We start from the raw sequence: 25,000 nt of genomic DNA, 5'->3' as shown, positions 1-25,000 counted from the left end.
TGAAGTAAATATATGAAGCGCCTGAAGAGACAACAGAAATGAATCTGTGTGAAGAAAAAAAATCAACAAACAACAAACCGCTTTCAAGACAGCAATGTAATGGTGGATATTTTCCTTGAAGATATTGAATATCCTCACAAAAAGCTTGTGCCAAGCTGGCTACATAAACAGATGAATAAGTAGATAGGTTTGGCCATGTAGTGCATTCCAGTCTCTTGAAGTTAGGATTATCCTGTTTGACAGCGATGACGCAAATGTGGTTTTACTCTACTACTAGAATTAGACCTTTCAAAATTGGTTAAAATCAACATCATCAATGCGGAAGCTTATGTGATGAACACTTCCCCATAAGTTTCAGACATTGCAGAGAATGGCTGCCCTGCTCTGGCAAAATGTCGTTTTCATTATGACCACCACAGCATTTGTTTGACGATTCCTGGGACACCAGAATACCGGGGGATTTGATACTTGGTGGGTATGAAACCCCACTAGGCTGATAAGGAATAGATGCTTATAAGAAAGATATCAATCCAGGCACTTCAAATACGGTGACAGTGAGGAAGGGATATGGATCATTTAAAAAAAAAACCTTTATTGCAACTGGCTGCTTTATATAAAAAAGCCAACATGTTTCGACCTAACTCAGAGGTCATCAGGCCTTACTATTCACAACTGAGGGCATAGGCCTCACCTATATAGTGACATGAGGTCATGTGACTGCAATACATGATTCTAAAGGTACACACCACACCATGGTGCCCTCCTCATAGAATAAACGCCATAACTTAACTGGTCCCATAACAAGAAAATAAATCAAAGTAAAATATGAAGACACATCATTTCCATCCAAAAACAAGTAAAAAAGCCAAGTAAAATCAATATCTTCATTTAGACCAGGATACTCCATAGTATTAATTTATTGCAGGAGGTACTCTTTTTAAATAATGTAGTATGTAGCTGCCCATTCAAGCCCTTATAAATTGTCGAGTCTAAAAAAATGATACTATTCTGTGAGTAATCTATTGACAGTCTAATATTAAGATTAATGGCATTGACATACTTCATAGCTTCAGAACCATCAAAAATCATCAATATATCATCAATGTATCATCCATACCACGTAATACACTCATAGAAAGAATTGCATGACTTTAGTATGTAATCTTTCTCCCACAAGCCCAAATACAAACAAGCATAACTAGGAGAAAAACACAATCCCATAGGTACACCAATTTGTTGTACATATATCTCATCCATAAATACAAACACATTGTTGTGAATAACCCAGTCCATCAGTTTCAATAAAAACTCAAAGGAAAGTGTCGAGTCCATAGTGACCAGAAATGTGTGAGGACATTTGTTACAGTTGCTATACTGTTTAAGTAAGTAGTATAAGTATATATACTCTTTTCCTACTGGTCGGGGTTCGAGCCGGCAACCCTCCGGTTACAAGTCCGAAGCGCTAACCAGTAGGCCACGGCTGCCCCTAAACACATCAGTGGTGTCTTCTATAAATTATGGGAGTTCCCTCGCTAAAGGTTTGATGAAGAAAATCAATGTGTTTGGATACCAGTTTTGTGAGCGTACCATTGCCTGATATGATAGGCTGACTGGGAGGGTTGTCCTTGGGTTCTTTACGCACTCTAGGTAAATAAAAGGCTGCAATTACTGGATGCTCTACGGTTAAGAGGCCCAATTCATTAGATGTTACGCAGCCCTCATCGAGTGCCCCTTGCAAAAACACATCTAATTCCTTGTTCCTATCTGGCAAAGGGTTAGTGAACAGTCTTTCATAGTATTTAGTGTTTAACTGATGGGGAGTTCCTAGATGTGTTTTTTAGATTTCTTAGAAAAATGGATGAGCGCCAGGTTGGATACGATAGGGGAAAACCAGGATTTTGGTTTAAAGTTAGTGGGCAGGTCATTAGTGTCATCATGTGTGGTTGCACTTGAGGAACACTGAATGCGGCCTGCATTCTGAGAGTACCGTGCTTTAAGATGTACTGTAGGCTACGGTAAAAGCGAAATAAATCCACTGTAGTGTCAAAGTGTCAAATGCAGGCACATTGTGAGGATAGGCCCTTAGGCAAAACTGAGACTTTGCTCTTTGCTTAATTCAAAATCAGACAGGTTAATTACTGCGGATAGCGTATCCGTGCCTTCTTCCGTAGTCCATCTCTGTTCCGTGTGGGCTGGCGATGCGCGTCTCCTCCCCCAGGTGTGTCCTGTGCTTCCGCATTGTATGCCCGGTGGAGAGAGAGACGGCCACTTGCCCTCCGAAAAATCCTGTTTGGTAGAGGGATAGGAAAACCTCTCTTCCTCACTGCTTGTAAGATTAAAGGAAACATGTCGGGTGTGTCATCCCTTGGTTCCACAGGTTTATTCCAGCGGTAAACCCAACCCTGCTCGTAGTCCTCAACGTCCCGCTTGAACTTCCTAATAGTAGCTTCCTAATAGTAGCATCCAATTTGCGTAGGTTAATCTTGAGTTTGGTATCAAAGGAGTCCAGTTAGGGAGCGCAGCTCTAGTTTCTTCAATCTTGGTTTGTAGAGTAGCCCTTTGTGCTTTGCCATCCTCGATCAGGAGCAACATTAAATCCATACAACATTTATTCAAGATGGATTCCCATTTAGTTTTGAAAGTGGCGTCCTCAATGTTGGAAGAGGGGAACTTGGATATGTGTAAGCCCTGTGGGATTCGGCCCTCTCTCTCGGGTAATCCAAAAGGGACATGATGTGGCATTTTAGCGCTTCAGGTCCTTTTCCAGTAGTCTGCGTAAATCGGTTTGTGTCTTTTTTTCCTATCCGGAGGGTGGGCAAGTTCATCTTGTAGAAGAGTGTCCATGACAACAACATTCCTCCCTTCCTCGTGAGAGTAAGAAAAGTAACTCATTGTTCACCAAGAAAGCACACTTGGGCAACAAAATGAGCGGAGCGGGGAGAGAATAGAAGCTCTTGGTCCCCGGGGACCACTCCTTTCCCACACGGGGCCCCAGAGGAAGCAGTTCTCCTGGAGCAACTCGAGAACCGTTCCACCCAAGATGCATGCACACAAACATACACACTCTCACAGTTATATACTTTACATACACTCAGGTACACGCAGACACATACAGTATATATACATACACACACACACACACACACACACACACACACACACACACACACACACACACACACACACACACACACACACACATACAAAAACTGACACACATAGTATAAATCTGGACGTATATGGTGATTTATGTTGCAAGCTTTATGTTCATCAGATCACCATGCAATGGTCCTATTATGTACCACTTACAGTACAGTTATACTACTATGGTGTGGTCTCAGTGATACTACAAAGCTATTAAGAATTGTGGTGTTGCACATTAAAATATTTCCCGTATTTGGCTTTCGCAAATACTTCCCCTTCTGAGCTTGGCTATATTTTTTTTTGCATTTCCAGGGAAGATTGAATTTCATGAGATTTTTGGATTCCTTTTCATTAATGATTCTTTCAGCCAAATTGGAATAGACACTTGCATGTTCTTTTACAAACAAGTGGCTTTGTACTAGTTGTTTCAAATGGATTTCTCTTGAAGCTGGTAAAATTGATGTGGCACACTAGCCTGAAGAAGCATGAGAACATGTATGTGCAGGTTAAGAATATGCAATTGTGCTGTCTCTACTCACCCTGTCCTTGGCATATCTGATTTGTTGTACAGCATTCTTCCCACAGCGTGCCCTTGCTTGTGTATGTACTGTACTTGTGTGTGTGTGTGTTAGTGTGTGTTGTTGTGTGTGTGTGTGTGTGTGTGTGTGTGTGCACGTGTGTGTGTGTGTGTGTGTGTGTGTGTGGGAATGAGCAGATTCATTAAGCCCAGCGTGGTGGGCTACCTGTTGAGGGGACCAGACGGCCGAGGCACAGGAGAGCTTAGAGAAAGAGGGTCATCTTTAGCTGCGGCAGCAGGCCAAAGGAAGGACAGTTAGTGGGGGACCACACTAACTGTCAGCTGCCTGGGCCATATTGGTCTCGGTGGTTGCGTCAGTTTAGCTTTGGCAAACTTGCTGATTTAGTAGATCTCGTAATGCCAGAGGCTGCAAGTGAAAAGGGAGGAGAACAACCAACTGTCAACCCCTCCACCATAAATTAAGATGTGTGGAGACTACAAGCTCTCTGGGCCAACAGTGTCACAGCAGTCAAAGTGGGCAAGCTTTTTTCAAAATAAACAAATAAATGAATTACATGTAAACAAGCAAGTGAATAGAGTTTCTCTGTTCTTGTGCTTGCATGGCTTGGGCCATCATGTCTTTCTTTTAAGTTGCTTTTACAACTATGACCTCACATGTTGCTTGCGCCGGCACACATTTGACCCCAGTCCGGGTCAGCAAAGGCGACGCATTGCCGTATTGCTGATGCTTCACATTCGCGTAATTTAACGGTGGGGGTCCCTCTTTGCGATGGCTGGCCCTCCATTATGCTGCATGCTTGACATTTTAACCGGCTGCTCTGCCCCGAGGCGGACCAGAGGGGGATCCTCCATGCTCTGGCAACCCGGGCGTCATGCATACTCATTAGACCAGCACATGGCTCCCAGCACACTCTGCATGCTGCCGAATGCGCCCCAGGCCACCGGGACATGTGTCTAATTTGCACACGCACACACAGTTCCAGTCACCTTCCCCACCCAAGCCTAATGACACCCCTAGCTTGTGGTTAGCTGAGCTGGTGTTGTGTTAGCATTCCCAGGCTTCCCAGAAGGCCGCGGTTGAGGCGTCCGTAAGACGCGTCTCACCTCGTCGCCCCCGCCATCTTGTCCTTCCGTCCCAGCTCTCTCTGGCCTCTCCGATTCCAGGGGAATTGAAGGAGAAGGAGGGAGTCGTGCAATTCTCGTTTAATACGTTCGTCGTCATCCAATTCCACTAATGGGCTTACGGTTATGGAATCCATTTATCTATAGTGCTTTTCAGCAGAGGGAATGTCCCCTGTTGTGACTGCTGTGTGCCATGCCTGAGGTGGTGCACTCCGGAGTACGTCTGCGATTGCTCCTTCACTAGTGAGAATGAGCAGAATCTAACCTTGTACGCTTCTTCTTTTGAAACAGAAAATCTTTGCCCATAAATCGTGACGTGATGCGGTTTGGGCAAGGTGGTGGCATGAGTGGTGGAAATGGAGAACAGATGGAGTGTACATGGGCTTGATTTGATTGAAATTGATGATGGCCAATCAAATCAGTTCCACCTCACATGCACGCAGGAAAAAATGAATCAAGGCAGACGTCAACTGAACAGCTCTTTGGTGAAAACAGTATAGTGAAAAGACGCACAGCATAAATCAAAATCACGGCCGAATGACTTTGATTCTGATTACTCACTTGCTGCCCACCTAGTTTGTTTTGTGGATTGATGTGTAAAAATATTCTTCTGTGTGTGTGTCTGAGCGGGAGTGAGAGTTGCACAGTAGCATCCTGAGACCCGTGACACTTCTCGATTCAGTATTTTATGTTCAAGGCAGAACATGACGAGCCCTTTTTATGCCGAAGACCCCTGTGAACGTGAACCAGAAAACTGGGCTTCCGCTCCTTTGATTAAGCGAAAGCACAACCGCCCACCCCCCCTCCACTCCATGATCCCGGCATTGTCATTCCGGGGCTTTCCACGTCAGGGAAATCGCTGAGTGAAATGTATCTAATTACCCCACAAAAGGTAGTCGTGAAGGTGAAGGGGAAAGAAGAGAACAACAACTGCGGGTTCATGGTGCACAACTGAGGCTGCTGCCTGCCTGTGTTGGCGCTCATTAGTGGGAAGAGATCCTTGCTTCAGGGCTGTTTACCTCACAGCTGACATCTTAACCCTCCGCGCCTTCAGAGAGATGTTTATGTCCGACACCCTCAGCCCTATCCTTGTGTGGGATGCTAATTCTGATGGGATAAAAGGAGAAAAAAAAAAACCCTGAGTAATGCAGGCTAAAGTGAACACTAAGGGTGCCCAGAAGGGACAAAACGAGTGGTTAGTGATGAAGGTTTAGAGCTGAGCTGCTGAGCCTCCTCCTCCATCTCGCCGCCCTAAGATCGGGCATTTATTAGCTTTAATTAAATCTGGGTGGGATTGTGCCCAGCGCCGGGGCTAAGGAGGATGATGGAGGATCGGCCTTTGAGAAAGTTCCAGAAGCTGTAGGGAGTGCTCCGTGCTCATCCATTGTGCTCTGGAGGAACATGAAGGTGATAAGCAGGGTACAAAAGCTCTCGGGCGTGAATGAAGATGGTAACGCTTTTTCACCAAGGTGGCATTGCGGCTCAATGTTGATAGATTTTCCCTTCTCTTGTTCCGGTACCTTCCCTCACCCAAGCAGCCATAATCAGGCACACACTTCTGTGAGCTTGTGTGCTCAGACACACACGCACACACATATACATATACACAGACACACACACACACACACACACACACACACACACACACACACACACACACACACACACACACGCACACTTGCACACATACAGACACAGACATGCATGCATGCACATTCCCCTCCAGTCTCTTGTCTCAATAAGCAGTGATAAAAACGTTATCTATGTGTTTGTGTGTTTGTGTGTGGGAGGGAGCGAGACAGGGCAAGAAAGGAAAAGGGAGAAACAAAGCCTTGAATTGAATTTGTTTTTATGCTGCAGAGAGGGCCTGTTAGGCTTCGCTAGCAAAGCCAGTGCTGGCTCTTTATGTGTCTCCGGAGTGCCCCTGTCTCCAGCTAAATTGAGTTCTGCAGGAGGACTTTATGCATTTGCGTCACACCTTCAGAGCCTGAGAATGCGCTGTACTTGTGGTCGTTTATTACTCAAGGAAGCACGTCTAGTTATTGCATAGCAGGAAGTCGCATTAGGAACTGTCACCGGTGGCAGTGATCGATCCAATGGGGTAATACCGGATTCTGAGTTACCTCAGTTTGTCTAAATATAAGTAAATCTGCTTTGGATATCTCTAAAGTCTGTATATGTTGACATGCAGCTCTATACGATGCATGGCAATGACACCTGATATCTCTGAAAAGAGGTTATTTTCCTACATACACTGCAGAACAACTCAAGCAGCCATTTTAAGACTTTGCCTGCCCTGTGCTGGTGGTCATTCGTTGCTACGGCAACTAAACACAAAAGTCCAGTTTCTAGTGAAGTCCATTTTATGATGCAGTCAGTTTTCTGCCCTGATAGCACAGGGGCGTTGAATCCACGTTGAATCAACCTCTGCCGCTTCAAACAAACGTGGATTCAACGCCCCTCAACGCTCCTTTGCTATCTGGGTGGTTTGTTCATACTGTTGGGACTTCATATATTAGTTATGATCTGTCAGAGCAACTTGTTTTTTGTGTTTTAACTTGTTTTTGTAATCACCCCAAGGAAGTGATTGTACCCACATTTAAATAGTCTGAATATATCTAAAGACTGCCTTTAGTATTAAAAAATGTTGTGGATGAAGTTTTCTGAGTTTTACAGCATTTCTTAATTCTCCTTAGCATACAAAATTTCTTCCATTTTAATTTAATCAGCTCAATGTAAAAAATCTCAGACAAGCCAGGGGAATTTCAATCAGAATGTGGTTTAGTTTGCATATCTGATTGCCGCTCCGTCCGGCATCTTTTGTGTTTGTTATTTCTTAAATGCATGTCTTGGTGTCACGGGTACGCTGGCGACTACGCCGCTCCGTCCGGCATCTATTGTCTTTGTTAGTCTGTGTCAATGACAATGTCTTATATGTGAAGCGCTTTGGGTTGCACTCTGTGCATGTTAAATGCGCTATACAAATAAATCTGACTTGACTTGACTTGATGACTGAACCACAACAGAAGGGATTTGTCTGTTGCAAAGTTGCATATTCCTCAACTTGTTGTTTTTGTAAAAAGTGTTCTCGACTGTTTCCTGACTGTGTTTCTGACAGCTCTGCCTCTCGCCTGCCCCTGGTCTTGACTAGAGTCCGCCTCTTCTTCGTTGTCTTGCAGGGAGAACGAGGTCCTCAAGGTCCAGCTGAAGAAATATGTGGGGGCGGTCCAAATGCTGAAGAGGGAGGGTAACCAAGGCAACGACGGTAAGACACCCACCATTTGAGTCCACTGTCGAGACACTGTAGCGTTGCCGTAGCATGCTAGCGGCCTGAGCTGTTAGTCTCTCTGGTCACTGATGTCCAGTAGATTTGAGCTACAACATGGCTTGTTTTTCCCTGGTGCGGATCCATACTTGATTGTTTCACCTTCCGGCAGCCGAATTCGGCCTGGAAACGATTCATTAGCCCCCCTGTTCGGGGCTGTACTCGCTCACTCATTAGCCTCTCCTTGGTGCTTTTTAATAAAAGTTAGCTTGCCCGAGGATGGCAGCATGCTGGGCAAAGGGTATTCAGATAAGGCGGTTTCTATCAAAGGCAAACAAAGTTAACATGGCAGATTTCAGCCAGAGAATAAGCGCTAATTACATTAGGAGGGATAGAAAAAAGGTAGTTATCAGCACCACGGCAGCGCCAGTTCCCCTGAGGGTCCGTCCTGGCTGACGCCTCCGGCGCAGAGGAAAAAGAGGGCGACAAGAATAATCACCTTAAATCTCGATTAAAAAATGTTCTTTTTCATGAATGTACGTCCACGGGGGCATTTGTATCTTGTGACAGCACAACACTCTGCAAGTATCTGCCAGCTGAGGGCCTGGCGAATGTCTTTCTCTCGGCAGCCGTTCTGGCCTTTCTTTGAAATGTCTTCTTTTCTGCCCTCCCTCATTTTAAAATTGTAATCATGATATGCCAGGCCCCTTTTGAATTCACTGTTCAGCCATTCTCTTTGTGTGCATTCAAAGTGCCCCAGCAGAGTAAGGGAGGTGACAGGCATACCAAAGAAGCCATTTCACCACCGCCTGGCTGCAACAGAGGATAGGTTTTCACCTACATGGTGTATTTTGGGAGCATTTTAGGGAAACGCTGCAGGGCCAACGGCCTAATAGTGGAAATGCAAATCGATTTATTTCCCCCCGGCTTAAAGCCTGGGGCTGTTGGCCCCAGCTGACACATGGATAGCCCCAGCTCACGCTGACCGCTGATAGCGGAAATGTGGCTATTGTGAACCGTGTGGTGCACTGGGGACTTGCTTCCTCATAGGCTCTCTTAGGATGCCCCTTCCTGATCCCCTGTGGTGAGACGTGCATCTAGCCAAGCACATTTCATAAAACTGATCTGTGTGTGTGTGCGCGCCCCTCCCTGCATTTCAGCACATCTCAGTGGGCTAGACTACCTGGATTGTCCTTTCATCACAAGGCCAGTCTCAGAATCAGTCAAGGTCCTCCTTAGAACACACTGGGGATCCCGCCTCCACACACACACACACACACACACACACACACACACACACACACACACACACACACACACACACACACACACACACACACACACACACACACACACACACACACACACATAAAAGGTAAAAGGAGAGGGAGAGAGAGAATAGTCTTAATTGTAGTGGTTTATAGGTTTGTAAGAAAATTTTCATACACTTAAAATGTTGCAATACTATGTTTTGTGATAATGCACAGATTCTCAAAAACACTGTTTTTAACTAATAGTTTATATGCATAGATTCATACCCAGTTAACACGGACAGTGGTTCATCTTGAGTTGTGTTTGAACTCGTCTACTACATAACAGAGTTCTTTGATTCCATGTAGAAGTAAGCTTTTTTCACTCAGATTTTATGCATATGGTAGTGTGTTCTTTATACTATGGCAGTTCCTAAAATTAGCTTTAAAAAAAAATCCCATTCTTTCAGCATCTTGGTATAACATAATAAACTGGATCTGAACCCCTTTGATCATTATGTGCATCACATGGCCAGAATCTTGCCAACACACAGTTTAAGTGGCTCATAAAGCTGCCATGAATATTGCCCAGCGCTGGGGGTGGGCAGTGAAGAACCGGCTGCCCTCTCTCGGAGCGGCTCTCCCAATCTGCCTCATTTGCTGCTCCGTGCTGCCTGGTTTCTATTCTGCCAAAGGACGGGAAGATGGAAGCCTTTGCATGTGAACAGAAAAGGTTTTTTTTCTTCTGCCCCCCCCCCCTCCCTCTCTCTCCTCCCTCTCCCTCCCTCTCTCTCCCTCTCTCTTTCTCACTCTCTCTCTCTCTCTCTCTCTCCCTCCCTCTCTCTTCCTCTCTAGTCCCCTCACACCACCCATTCCTTCTCCAGCCCATCCTGGTTGCTAACAGGGCTGCCTTACTATTCACTGCTTTGATGTCGACTCGCAGCTGAAGATTGTGTAGATGAAGGGAAGCATGTGAAAATTGATGCAGAAGCAAACACAATCCTCCTCACTCTGACTCACACACACACACACACACACACACACACACACACACACACACACACACACACACACACCACTGCCCCTTCCTCTTTCCTCTCAGAAGAATTGTGCTTATCTGAGGCTGATTTGAGGCCCTGTCTGCTTTCTGAGTAGCGCAGTTAAGTGTCATAAAAAGACTCTTCTGCTTTGCCGCTTTTGCTTCGTTTGCATCGCTAAGCCTCCGCACCGACGGTCGGCCGTGCCCCCTTCCACACACACACACCCACATCTCAAATAATCTCCTGTGATGATTAAGCAGCCAGAAAACAAGGGGTCAGGTGGACCGACAAGGACGGGCTAACCGCTCCGTCGATTTGGGGGCGCTGCAGCCGAGCCCCTGGCTCTGCCGTCGGCTCCCCCGTCTCCCGCGGCCGTCTCTCTCCTCTGAGGGATTTGGGTCAGTGGGAGACAAAGCGCTTGGGGATTTTTCTTCGAGATTGGCCCCTCCGCAGTTGCGGAGACGGTTAATGCACCCGCCAAAGCATCCACACCCCGTCTCTCCGCGCGTAGATGAGTGTTTTTGTTGGCTAGCTCATCTCTGGCCCCGCACCTTCCAAATGAGACTCCCCCCCCCCCCCCCCACCATTTTGACCTGTGATGGATTCACTGCGGCATTCCTCCGGCTCTACATGATGTAGTGTGTCCATTTATAAATCCCACGGACAGGGTGAATGAATCGCGGAGCGGGGGAAATAGATTACACTGAAAGTTAAGTATGAATAAACACGCAATGGGCTTTCGCCTCTCCGCTGACAGTTCTACTTAATGAGTCAGTGAGGAGCATTTTTCATCAGGGCTGGGGAGAGTTGGGGTTGTGGGGGCTGGTGATCGGAGACCGGTAATAATATCACATCGCAAATTCATTGCGAATTAGATCATATTTACCTGTCCCCTCTGGGCACGGTTAGAGGCAGCCATCTTGTTTTTGCCAGCTCTTCTAGCAGGCGGAATCGACTTGACTGCCCGCGCACATACGGTCAATAACGTCTGGGCAAATCCGGTTATTATGTTTCCATTTTGGAATTTGGGAACACTCCCCCACTGTTGGTGACACCGGCAAGACCTTTATCCTTTATTAAACAGCCATGTGTGTGTGTTTGTGTGTGTGTGTGTGTGTGTGTACGTGTGTGTACGTGTGTGTACGTGTGTGTACGTGTGTGTGATGGGAGGTGGCACGAAGCCTCGGAAAAAGGCCAGACGGCCAGGATCGGGGGGGCGCCGGCCGTTAGCTCACCTGTTAACGAGCGGTGTTAATGAACATTTTAATCAAGCCCTGCGGGTTAAACAGCGGCCCCTTCATATCCCTCCCCTGGCGTCCTGGCCGAGGCGCCGTCAGTCACTGCCCCGGACCGCTGCGTGAGGACGGACAGGCGGGCAGGTGGACACAGCGGGGGGGACGTACCTGTTTGGGAGGCAGAGGTGTGGGAGCTAATGAAGGTGGTCAGTCCATCATTGCCCGCTGGCACCTTTCTCATCTAGGCTGTCATTTCGAGGGCCTGCCTTCTCCACATGCTCCCAAGACCATCAGGGACTCTTGTCTTCACGCGCATCCAGCAAACTCTCTCTCCAGAATGTCAAGCTTGATAGAAAAAGCTCCCAACCACATAGTGTGAAACCTTTTAAGAGCCAGTGTGTTTCTTCCCCCTGCTCATGCTAATAATACACTTCAAGTGTGGGCTCTTACAAACCCCCCAGGATGAGTGACGGTGACGTGGCGTGGACTTGCGTGTGATTTTCAAAAAGCATAAAGCTTTGCTAGGCGACAGCCCCAGAGCCACCTGTGCCACGCTGCCTTGGCGCTGATGTAAGAAGCCGCGAGGTGGTTCCACCACCTGTTATTACGCCTCCAGTCTCCTTAGAAGTCTGCGGGCACCTGCAGAGGCGCTCTAATGAAGAGGAGCCAGGAGGCCGCAGAAATAAAGGGGATTATGTCGGCCCACCGTTATGGCCAATGTCAAGGCTGATTTATGATTGGGTGGGGGTTTAGGGTTAGGATTGTTATTGATTATGGCAAGACAACCAGTGCAGAGTTGATGTGTGGGGTTGATTTAGTGGTTTAGTGATTGTGTTTAAAAGTTCAGTGAAATTAGATATTTGAAGTATCAATATATAGGAATTCCCCTTGTTGTCAGTTTTCAACACCCTGGGTACCAATTTAGCACTAAGGGGGCTACCCAGTGTAACATCGCCAATGTCAGATACTCCATTCTCCGTATTATTAAGTCAGTGTAGTATCATAATGAGTTTGAAGCCAGTACACAAACACTATATTGTTTGCTTCAAAGGAGCATCTGGCCCCAGGTTAGAGAGTAAGACAAGCGATCAGCTCTGGTTGATGTGTGCTTGCATGTTTACTAGGTTATACCCTTGCCTCCTCCCACTGGATGAAGCGGTGTTGAGTGAGAGTGAGGAAAAGGCCTACACACACTAAGAACAGTGGGGCAGGGAGTTGGGAGTGGAGAGGGGAGGTAGAGCGAGAACAATCAAGGTAACAGCTGTACGTGCTTGCTACCTGCCGTCACCTGAAGGCGCTCAGATTAAGCCTCGGCTTGCGCCTGCCGTGCTGCAGCAAAGCACCTTGGGAAAACGCTCCACATGTGGCCGGGCATCACAACGGGGGCCCCACGCGCTGGCCTCTGCGCTAATCAAAGGAGATCCAAATCCCCGTCCTTCACTCTCTCTCTCTCTCTCTCTCTCTCACACACACACACACACACACACACACACACACAGAGACACATTCAGAGATGCACACACACTCACTCACACACACACACACACACACACAGAGACACATTCAGAGATGCACACACACACACACACACACAGAGACACATTCAGAGATGCACACACACTCACTCACACACACACACACACACACACAGAGACACATTCAGAGATGCACACACACACACACACACACACACACACACACAGAGACACATTCAGAGATGCACACACACACACACACACACACACACAGTGGCATGTCCTCAAAAGAGAAGATAATGAAACAAAGTAGAAAAATCTCCTGCCAGTGGTCCTACCTGCTGCACGTGCCTTATCGACTTCACAGGTGCTTGGCTTGCGTGCAGCAGCGGGTGCTCTGATGCGTCCAGCAGCGATGACGGGCATGATCAGGGCGTGACGCGGCCCAATTACTAAATCAGCTGGACTGCGCAGAGCCAGAAAGGCGGCCGCAGGGCAAGGCCTGTCGATGCTGATCTCCCTAAGCCGCCGGCTGCTCTGTTACTTAAAGCTCGAGATAATGCTCATGACAGTGCCCCCAACCCTTATCGCTTTTCCTAATGCTTGTTTATTTATCCGTGACTAAATCTGCGGTGTTAAGCTTGTTCATTTGTTGTGGGATGGCAATATTGCAGAGGTCTATAAACACACATGGCTTTCATCTCTCGTGTGTATGTGTGTGTGTGTGTGTGTGTGTGTGATTGTGATGTGTGACATCTGTGTGTGTTTGTGAGTTAAAGCTTAATAAAAGTTGCCTACCGCCGGAGGGCCCTATCTGATCTTGAGCCTCTTTTAATTTCGTGAACTCGCATGAAGACACTCTGCTCGCACCGCGGGAGCCGCCCACCCTCCATCACTCCATAGGGATGTCTGAACGCCTAAGTGGATGGATGCCAGGGTTATTCCAGCACCCTGTTGAGCGCCCACTATTGATGGTTGGGTCAGGTGGTGGGGGGCATATTGAACATCTCGGCTGGTTTCTCTGTCTTTTTTCATTCCCCTCTGTGCCTTCATCCTCTCGTTATGTCTTCAAGGGAACGTGAGCCGAGTTCACTACCACAACTGGGCGATGAGAGAGGAACTAAAGGGCTTAGGGCTTCAAGCACTCGACACAAACCCTAAGTTGCTCTTTACATCATTGTATTTCAGAGACTCAAGCTGTGATTGCAGTTGGAGGAACGTTTGGCTGTTTTTGGTCCACACAGTGTACTGTTCCCCTAATTGGATTCATAAGGGAGAAGTGTCAGTCGTTCATCTATCTAATGAGTTTTGCTACATCTAGTTTTAAGGGGCTGCAATATTAGATCACTATTTCACATTGGCCCACTAACAAGGCTGCAACGTATGTGGTATTTATTTGGCATCCTGAAGCTTTTGACTTTGACAAAATGGTTTTGCGTTGCTTTAAATTAAGGTCTCTTCTAAAATAAACAAAGTCATGGTTCGATGTGTTGAATTAGATTTTTAATTAAGCGTCTCACTTGCATGGCTTCGTTCCAGAGTTTGATAGAAAGTGTTAGGACGTGGATTAGAGAAGATTTCCCGTTGTAAAAGAAATGTTCTGTCTGCGTGATGAAATGGCTTCCTGTAATATATCCCAGTTTGTCTTGAAGAAACTGCGGAAGCTTTCAACTGCTGATTAATCCCTGGACTAGTGAAGATCAGAAATCCCTTATAGGATAACTCATTACTGTCTTGCCATTTAAAATGTTTTTTATGGGAGAATGGTTTGTGTCACCAACATCCCAGTTTTTCATGGCTTTAATGTGAACTATTTTCTTTGCTAAATGCTTGAGTTTGCAGAAAACTTTTGTTCTTATCTAGGTTATGTAAAAAGATGATTATATAAATCACAAGGCTAAATCTGTATCCTAACGCTACACTCCCTCCGCTCCATATTACCGACCACTTCCTTTATCCACCATCAAATGACCTTTACTAATTAATAGCAAGTGTAGATTTCCTTGAACTTGTTTCATGCATATTTTATTTTGGTTCGCGTGACCCTTTGACCTGCTATGCTGCCAAGATCCAAGCAGCACGTCCCTTTTGAGATTGCATGATTGTTGTGCCTTTGATGGAGAGAGAGAGAGAGAGAGAGAGAGAGAGAATGAGTGAGAGAGGAAAAAAAAGGATGAGGGTATTTAGTTAATCAAGATGAGAAGGACTCCTCATCCTTGTCAGAGAAGAAACAGAGCGATGTGTTCGGACGGTTTTGTTTTTCGCCTCCTTTGTTCCTTCAGACTCATGAATATGACATGCGGCATAAATTCACCACAGCTGTTGACACCAGCCAAACACTCCACTCCCCTCAGCTCGACCTATCTCAGTCGCCGAGGGAGCCAGAGCGCCAGAGTCGCTGCCACGTGGTGTCCATCATTACAACACCACGCCATTCAAGAAAAGCCATCGCTTGGCTTCTGTTCCTGAACAAAAACATATATTCTCTTTGTTCCTGAACAAAAAGATACACACACGCACGCACACGCACGCACGCACGCACGCACACACGCAAACTTCTTACATTGGCATGTTGTGTTTCTCACACAGCGGATTATGGTAATGCTGCGCTTCAGCAGGACTGCTTGTGCGAGATGACTCTTGGAGGACGAACATTGATTGAAGGCACCCTCATCCCAATCAGTAATTATGTAAACACTTTGTCAGCAGTGAGTTCATGTCTAATAGCAGTTCCGTTGGAATTCAAATTAGGTGCCCACCTGATTAAATTAGATATGCAAGGGATATATGATGTGTTTATCTATGTTTACATGCATCTACCGTGTGGAGAATACATCCTTAATTCCTTACAGCAGGACGTCCTTTTTGCAACCTTGAGAAGTGAGTGAGCAGCCTCCTTCCTTGCTTGCATGGCCAGTTGTGGGTGTAAACCCAACAGATGGCAGTGTATCCTACATGGCTAGGCTAATGAAGCTAAGTGTGACCCTCCAAAAGACTTGACGCAGCACTAGTTTAGACCAGTGCAAAGGTTTGGGGCTCTGTATGAGTTCCAGAGGTTTAACCTGGCACCTAACACTGTGGGAGTCCATGCTTCCTCTTCAATTTGCGGTGCATACACAAAATAGCTACTCTGAGCCTCTCATGCCTCAACAGTGGTCACTGTGGCGGGGTGCAGACTCTTAACAGGAAGTAATCTTGAGCAGACCCTGGCTCAGTAAGGGCTTAACAGGCCTGCTAAGGCCCTGCCCGCAAATGGGGTATGGGGACATTTTCCATGTGAATAGAAAGTGACTTGTTTTTTAGGTTGATGTTACATTTATGATGATGTTGCTCATCTTTGCTTCATTTAATATAGGATTAAACCAAAGCCTTTCGTGCGGCATCTAAATTTAATACTAACAAAACGGTCAACGCTAATTGTAAGAGAAATCAAACAAAACGCTCTATTCTGACTAGATGGTTCAATTATGATGACCGCCTTACATAAAGAAAAGCCACACAGCAACAATTTCTTTGCTCTGTTAGTAATCTGTCCGTTAACTCTTGAATAAATATGTGCTTTTTAAATGAGATCACCGTGTTTCATCCCAATGTGTGTTATGAATACAATGACAGACTGCAGCGTTTCCCTGCAGTCCAGACAGCAATCATGTGGTCTTAATGCCAAGCCTCTGTGGGCAATATCTTTGCACATTGATGAGAAGTTTGAGGCCTTACTTAGATAGATAGATACTTTATTGATCCCCAGGGGAAATTCAAGGTCTCAGCAGCATACATACAACACAAACACATTCTTTAACAGCAGAAAGAGTAATTAAAGTATATAATATAAAAATACAACTAAGCAGTAAGGACAGTAGAAGATAAAGAATATGCAAAATATACTAAAATACAAATTATACTAACACTTAATACAATATATAAAAATATACTAAAATACAAATTACAAAAATACAAATTATACTAACACTTAATCTAAATCAATTCTAAAAACAGTATCCACATAGTGGTGATTAATAAATCAGAGGCGCTTGCAATGACTGAGGCAGGGACTGAGCCTGTGATTCTCTGTGCATAGTAAGGTATGGTAAGGTGCTCTAAGGTGCTCTGTGTGAATGAGTGTCATGGTGGTAGTGCAATGGTGATAGTGGTCATGGTGATGGTGCAAATGAGTAAGTCAACAGTGCAACAATGCAGAAATAAAGTATATCTAAATAAGTCTATATATCTATATATTTAACTATTTAAGAAAATGTATAAGTGTGGCCACAGTTTGCTGTGGCATGGAGGGGGGGGGTTATGCATATGTGCTAATGTGCTAATATAGCACGCAAACAGTGAGGCATAAAGACAGTGGTACAAGTGGCTAGTGGACAGACAGTACCAAACATGGAGGGGGTGAAGAGGCAGGCAGACTATGCAGAGAAGTCTATCTCTCCTCTTCCCTTAAGTGAGTCATTGAACAGTTACTTGCAGCTTATTGTAATGTAGATCAGCTGTAATGGGCCTCGGGGGGGAATGAAATATTTTGTGTTAAATTGCTTGGAAACACATTTCTCGCTGCACTTTTTGATAACCTTGCAGTCCAACTGGAAGGCCAGTGCTGTCATTAGGACTTGACAATGAAATGGTACCAAGGCGCATTAGCCATGCTATCTATTTTAAAAACATCTTTACTAAGAGTGCTCACCTAGCGATCCTGCCTTTTATGTGGAAGACAAAACACTAAGGGAAAAGTTTATCTCTGACATTGCATGTGGTTCCCTTACTGTGGACCAAATTTTAATGGTTACTCATTTGAATTTTGGGCTTTCAATTAAATCCTCTCAAGAAGCCATAGAAAGTTAGTGGTCTGTGTCATTCTGCTCAAGCGTAGCTAATGACTAAGGAGGGGACCAAATGTTTCTTAATTGGAGGGAGATGAACCTTGATAAAACTGTGAATTTAAATGGAAGAACAGGAGGCGTCAAGTGGAAGTAGAAGGTGTCTAGTTATCGAACAGAATCACTTCAAAAGAAATGGCAAGGGAAATACCATTTTCGAGTATCCTGCCCTTGCTGTGCAATTTATATCTTCTTGCCAAAATGCAAACCACTTTTTTAATTCTACACTTGTTCCACAGTAAAAACACATTCTTTCAGTGTTTACGCTCACAGGGACTTTAAACCTTAACCTTGATGAATGGTACCGTTCTTGAAAAATAGAGCCATTAAGGTGACCTATTCTTGTCTATTTGTAAGTGCAGTGTTGCTAGAGTCAAACTCTTTAACAATATGAAGATTCTTTTGCATGAGGTCCCTTGAAGCACAACCTCTCACGTCACAGACCACCAGACTCCAGACAGTCTCACCAAATGCCTCAAGACTCCAATTAGTATTTGCAACTTGTATGTAGAGCAACAAGATTTCATCATATTTATCATAATCATACCCATCAATTTGAGATGATGTAATCTGTGAGTTTAAAATGGATGCAGACACAGTCAGTGCGTCATCACAGCAACTATAGCCTAACCTCCTCTTAAGAGGTAGTCTAGCTTGCCAACAAGCAAAAACTTGGAAACAAGATTCCTCTCTTCCGCGTTCAATAACTTGTGTTTGGTTCTCCATTACAACTGAGAGGCTTAACTCTCCAAGCCATGACCACAAAAGGGCTAATCATAAAGGATGAGGCTGACCAAAGCCTGCGCCTACATTCATACCCGCCATCCATCTTCTAGCACCATCCCACGGCACGCAGGAACCTAAATGGCATTTTCTCCCTCAAATGTGTTTACAGATCATTACCTGCCCCTAGCGCTCGCTAACTCAGTGCCGGTGTGCTAATAGGGCTGGTGGGGCCTGAGCTGGCTGCCTCTCCGTCGGGACTCATCACTGGCCCGCCTTTCCCGGATAAAAAGTCAACCGTGTCACCGGACTGATGGTGCTGGCTGGCTGGTGGCGGCGGCTGAGCTAAAGGCCCGCGTTTGCTGTGGCGGGGCCATAATGGGCCGCAGATAGTCATCGGGGTGCCCTCCACCGGCCTGAGATATTGCGTCTGATCTCGTCTCGTCTCACTCTCTCCGTCACTCACTCGCTCGCACACACACTCTCTCTCTTTCTCTTTCTCTTTCTCTCTCCCTCTTTCTCTTTCTCTCTCCCCAAACCCCCAAAATAGGAAATGTCTAAATTACACTTGCTAATGGAATGCAGTGACAGTGATTTCTTCTTCTTTTCCTCCCCTCGCACTCTCTCTCTCTCTCTCTCTCTCTCTCTCTCTTTTTCTCTCTCTCTCTTTCTCCGTTCTTCCTCTTCTGTCCCGCTTTTTAATTCTCTATCAGGGATGGAGCACATTTCATTTTGATATGAAATGAAAGGATTTTTCTTATCGACTTCGGCAAAAGATGAGGGGGAGTGGGCGCTATCTGGGGCCAGCTGGATGGACGGGTGGCGGCGGTGGTGGGGGGTTGCCGACTCGCAGACGGGCACTCCAAAGACACCCGGCTCCTTCCTCTCTTGTGTTTCATGCCGGGCGCCTCGCCTCGTCGGCAAACAGATGGAGACATCAATACTTAATATGTGCGTAGCCTCCCTTGCTTCACAAGCCCCCTCTGTTAAAGAAGCACCCGGCCTCGAATTAAAATTGGTCACGTCAGACTCCATCAAATGCGCAGGAAGTCATAAATACTCTGATCAAATAAATATATAAAAAAGAAATAAAATTTGCACTGCGTCTGGCTTTGAGTCCGCTTTAAGTTCTCCTTTGAACTCCACGTGCGACTAAAACAGGCTGCATCTGTGCCATGAGCAAGTTTTGCTTTCAGAGTTTGACAAGAAAAAAAAATACTTCCTGTCATTCATTATAAGTTAACCCTACGGACTTGAGTGGCAAGTTGTAAACATGTTCTACGCCTAACATATGGATATACTATAAGTAATCTAGTCTGTCCTGTAATGTTTTTTGTCTTATACTATGTAACTTTGGATACAATATGTGTACATTGAAATAGACAAAAAGATCCAAAGATCCAAAAATATTTTGACACCAAATCTGATTAATCTTATTCTCAGCGAATCCTTCAGCCAGGCACTCCCGTGTGCGGTGTAGTGTGCTGTACATTTTTCCTGCTCCAGTGATAATAACTTTTACAATTCTGGCTTGGCCTTTTTATTCAACACATCATACAGTAAGTAGCACTTCAGGCATGAGAGCTCTGCCAAAAGTGAGAACAAAGGTTTCTCCACCTCCGCGCAAACGAGCTAACACCTTTCGCGTGTCATAGCCCCGTTGTACAAATCAGACCGTGGCATTTTCGTCGTGAACTGCACTTGTTCCTCCTCCACGAGACGAGATGATGATGGAGCTCTGCCTCGCTCTCTGCTTCGCCTTGCTGCACTTCCCCTCTGCGCATCAGTCTCCCCATAGACACAATCTTAATTGAATCATTGTGCGGACGGCGCCATTACCCCTGTCGGAGGCAGCCGCCCGTGACGGAGCTCCTTTTTCTCGCCTGGCTCAGGAGTCGACGCCAAGTGTCAGATTAGTCCTGCGCTGTCTCCACCCCTCAGCCCACACCTCCTCCATCCCCCCCCTTACCATCTACACTTTCTACTTTTCAAACCCCTTTTCCTCACTGCCCTCATCATCATCATCATCATCATGGTCTGGAAGGACCTTAGAGACTCTCTGTTCCAACAGTCATCCATGCTTATCATCCCAATAAGCCCTCCCTGTTAGAGACTTACTTTACTTGCAGTTAAGCACCGAGCCTCTGGTCTTATGTCTCTCTCCGTTTTTTTGTTTTTTTTTACCCTGTCCCTCATTTTCCCCATCCTCTGTTCCCTCGTTCCCTTCTCTCCCCACCTTCCCTCCCTCCCCACCTTCCCTCCCTCCCTCCCTTCCTTCCTTCCTGTCCCTACCCTTCCTCCCTCTACTCTTGATGTTGAAATAATTGATTTGACCCACTTTAGCGTTTGTCGTTAGTCATTGCTGAGTTTATCTGCCCGCCCGACGCTTAATTATCGCGGGGAGGCGAATTAATCGTCTGTGGGCGCGCGCCGTCCTCCTGGGGAGGGACAGTTCGCCTTTTCAAACGCCGTCAGGACTATTAACACAATAACGCAAGAAGCAATTAGATTGACTTTTTGAAATGGCAGTCAATTATATCAGCTGTGAAAGGAAGAGGGGGGGGGGGGTTGCACTGATGGGTGGGTGGGGGGGTGTTAGGGGATTGGGGTGACTGTCTGATGATAAAGTAGTTTCCCTCCCCATTTCCTGATCACAACAGACAGGACCTTTTTTGCATACGTTTTCACTCATGCCTGCTTTTAGACAGCGCAAAGCATGCTGGGAAGGTGGTGGTTCAGCGTGAAGATCTATGCTTGTATGACCTTTAGCTGAAAAACTATATGCCAAGAGCTGAGCCGGTTGCTGCGTGCTATGAAATGGTAGGTTATGTATCGCCCCCTTTATTTTTCAATGTAGGTCAGTGGGACTGGGTCAAAATGGTACACTTACACAATCTAAAGAAGGAGCAGTGTCAGCTAAGTGGCGTTAGTGTGTGTGTGTCTGTGTCTGTGTCTGTGTCTGTGTCTGTGTCTGCGTGTGCATGTGTGTGTGTGTGGCATATATGTTTGTGCTTGTGTGTACATGTAGATGAATCAACATCAGTACCAACAGTGTTTGCAGTGTTTTTTTTTTCCCCCTACCTAGACGTTTTTGGGTCAGTTTTTTAATAATTGCTTTGATCATTATGAGAATAACAAGGATTTCTTTTTTCACTCTCTGGCAAACACACACACACACACACACACATACACAGGATCACACGTAGTGTCAGACTTATTATTCTAATGGTGCTTCACAGTAAACGACCCAATACAAAACAGCTGCCGAATGATGTATGCAGTTTGATTATTGAATATAGAACTGTATGACTGTGTTTAGACAAACAAGAGGCGCCAATGCAGAACTGTGTTGTCAGGGGAAAAAAGATTGTTTAGCCATTTGCCTTAGTTCATTATGCAAACATGCAGCGAGCCATAAAAAGATTATGTGGATATTAATTATGTGGTTGGGCTTAGCCTTGGTGAAGGAAAGTTGTTTTTGTATGAGTTTGTTCAATTCCTCTCTTTTGTCTAGCAGTGCTTGTTTTCTGAGAGACAATCATGTTAAATTGTAGTGGATTTATGCAGAGATTCAAGTCTTTGGGCAAAAATGCCCTTTAAAGAAGTCAAATGTTCCTTCTTTAACTGGATTGTTTAGTGCTTGTAGCCTGAAGCGGGGAAACAAACGGAAAGAATAATAATACAGCAAGTTTACAACTGCAGTGTAGGAGCTCTCTCAATCACATGTGCACGCATGCACACACACATGAGCACGCACACACACACACACACACACACACACGCACACACACACACACACACACACACACACACACACACACACACACACACACACACAGACATGCGCACCCACGCATGCACACACAGATACACACACACACACACACACACACACAGACAGACATGCTCACGCATGCACGCACACACAGATACACACACACACACACACACAGACATGTGCATGCACGTACGCTCGCACACATGCACACACAGATACACACACACAGACACAGACATGCGCACACATCCACACACAGATACACACACAGATACACACACACACACAAATACACACACACACACACACACCCACACAGATACACAGACAAACACAGGCATACTGTACACACACACACATACAGACACACACACACATACAGACACACACACTCATCAGTCTAGCACCACTCACAAGTGTGGAGTTTGCACTTTATTTGAGCAGTCAGGAATGGCACTCGGGCCGAATTGAAGAGAAAATCGAAAAACAAGTTTAGGTGCAGAAGCGTTTAAGGCCCCTTGGTGGAATTGAAAGTGCCATTTTGATGAAAGTTATTCTGCTTGATACTCTGTGCCCCTTCAAGTAGCCTACGAGATGAGTTGTCAGGTCACATAATAGACAAGAATTGAAACACCCTCCTCTAGTTCAAATCACAATAGGACTCACACCAAAAAGTCTATTCGTCAGAAAATTAAATGATTCCTTGGGAAGATACGCACGCACATATGCACACACGCACACACTTTCTTATAGAATGCTCCATTCACTTTTAAATTTGTATGTCCTATCGATATCGACATCAGCACAGCAATACTGAAAGGCTACAATGACCAGTCCACAGTGTCTTGTTTGCCCAGCTCACAGAGTTGCCACAGCTTCAGTGCTATAGTCTTTACTCCTGTGTTTGCACATGCTGCCGTTACCACTGCATTCCAGGAGCTCATTTCTAGCGCCAGCGTGTCCCCTGACCCAACTCCAAACAGCAGCGCACCCCCCCCGCGCACCCCCCCACCCCCCCCGCGCCGTTATCCCATTAATGTTTGCCAACGACGCCCTTGTCAACAAGCATCGAGACGCACCATTCCTCAGCCACCAATGCCAGACATGAGGGATGATGGCTTCATCCTCGTTAGTCTCTCTTTCTTTTTCGCTTTTCTCTCCCTCCTCTCTGTCTCTTTCTCTCTTCCTTCCTCTATCTTTTCCTGCTCTCGCTCTCTCCTTCTCTCTGTCTCCCTCTCTCTCCCCCCCTCTCTCCACTATAGTGCAGGAGTCTGTGACATTTCTCTGTTATCTGTGTTTACCCGTTTATTGATATGCCTTTCAATTTTCCAGGTCTATTCTTGCACACTGGTGGCTTTGATGACTCTGCAGATGCCCCCTCTTTGATGGAAACAAACCTCTGATAAAGAGGACGTGGGGCCCAGAGCTTTTTCCCCCACTTTTGATTGCTTTGAAATGACTGCGGGATGAAGGGAATTTGCCCTCTCTCTTTCTGTTTTTGTCTCTCTCTCTTTCTCTTTGTCTCTCTCATTCTCTCTCTCTCTCCTCTGTCTCCTTCTCGTCTGTCATTCCTCCTGTGCTTTTCTATGCCCTCTCTCTCTCACACACTTTTTTTCGTGGCGGCGTAATTATATTATGGTAAAGAGGCAGCCAGGTGAGGCAAGCAGGAGATTGGCATCACAGCCTGACAGATTATTGGCATGCTTCACCAGACCCTGATTTCATCCCTTGGATCCTGGACAGCGTTTTGAAGTCCTCCCAGTTATACTAAGCATCCATTTGAATATGCCTTTTGGCACAACCCTGACGGTTTAATAACTACAGAAATGTGCTGGTTCTCTGTGCGAATGGGGCAAAAGCCTGGAGCTTTCTACCAATTATTTTTGCAGCAATGAGCAGTGTCAGTAAAAGCATTTTTCACACACGTAAATATGTTTTGATTTATTACTTTGTCACGTGTTTCATATTTTCATTCCACAAATCCATTTTTTTCTCTAGCTGCCTGTGTAGAGCCAGAGAATCCAATCTTTATTATTATCTCCACAGAGCAAGCAATTGCCGCAAGATGTTGACAGAGTAGACCAGGTGATTGCCAGTTATGTTCTCGCCATGCATAAGAAGGAGGTGGTCTCAAAGTTGCTCTTATACTCCTGCTGGTAATATGGGCATAGACAAAGCACTCAAGTAAACATTACTCCTTTGAGATTCTCTGGACTAGATAGAAGGGTGTCTTTTTTTTCTCGGGGTTTATGATATGTTGAATAGACTAAGCCTTCCTTAGCCAAACAATATTAGATTCACTGGAGTGGTTTGGCAGATTCAAGCAATATCTCCACCCGTCACCCGCGTGAACAGTGCCATAATGAGACTAGTAGTGTATGTTTTAGTTGTGCGGGGGGTATTTGATGCTCTTTTCCATTCAAGGAGGGGTCACGCAAACACTCCCCATCATGGGTATCTCTTCTCCATGTGAGTCATGTTGCACCTGAACCATGGCACGGTAGAGATCCGGCGAGTGCTGTGAGCTCCATGCACGTGCGTGCGCTC

The 25,000-nt window shown here is 45.8% G+C and overlaps 1 protein-coding gene across 2 annotated transcripts in view; it reads left to right on the top strand.

Moving 5' to 3' along the window:
* The window catches only part of snx29 (sorting nexin 29), a 107,203-nt gene that overhangs the window by 22,983 nt on the left and 59,220 nt on the right, over positions 1–25,000 (top strand). For both annotated transcript variants that reach the window (XM_076298445.1, XM_076298446.1), the window contains one exon: positions 7,984–8,069. In XM_076298445.1, the coding sequence (XP_076154560.1) occupies positions 7,984–8,069 (86 nt within the window). The remainder of the gene's footprint in view (positions 1–7,983; positions 8,070–25,000) is intronic.

The sequence above is a fragment of the Alosa pseudoharengus genome, unplaced genomic scaffold, assembly GCF_046254945.1.
Source record: "Alosa pseudoharengus isolate Yale_2024_CS ecotype anadromous, Long Island Sound unplaced genomic scaffold, YU_APseudo_1.1 YU_APseudo_1.1_scf_21, whole genome shotgun sequence".
Classification (NCBI taxonomy): domain Eukaryota; kingdom Metazoa; phylum Chordata; class Actinopteri; order Clupeiformes; family Clupeidae; genus Alosa; species Alosa pseudoharengus.
Note: the sequence above shows the minus strand (reverse complement) of the source record. Positions and strands in the feature narration are given on the sequence as shown.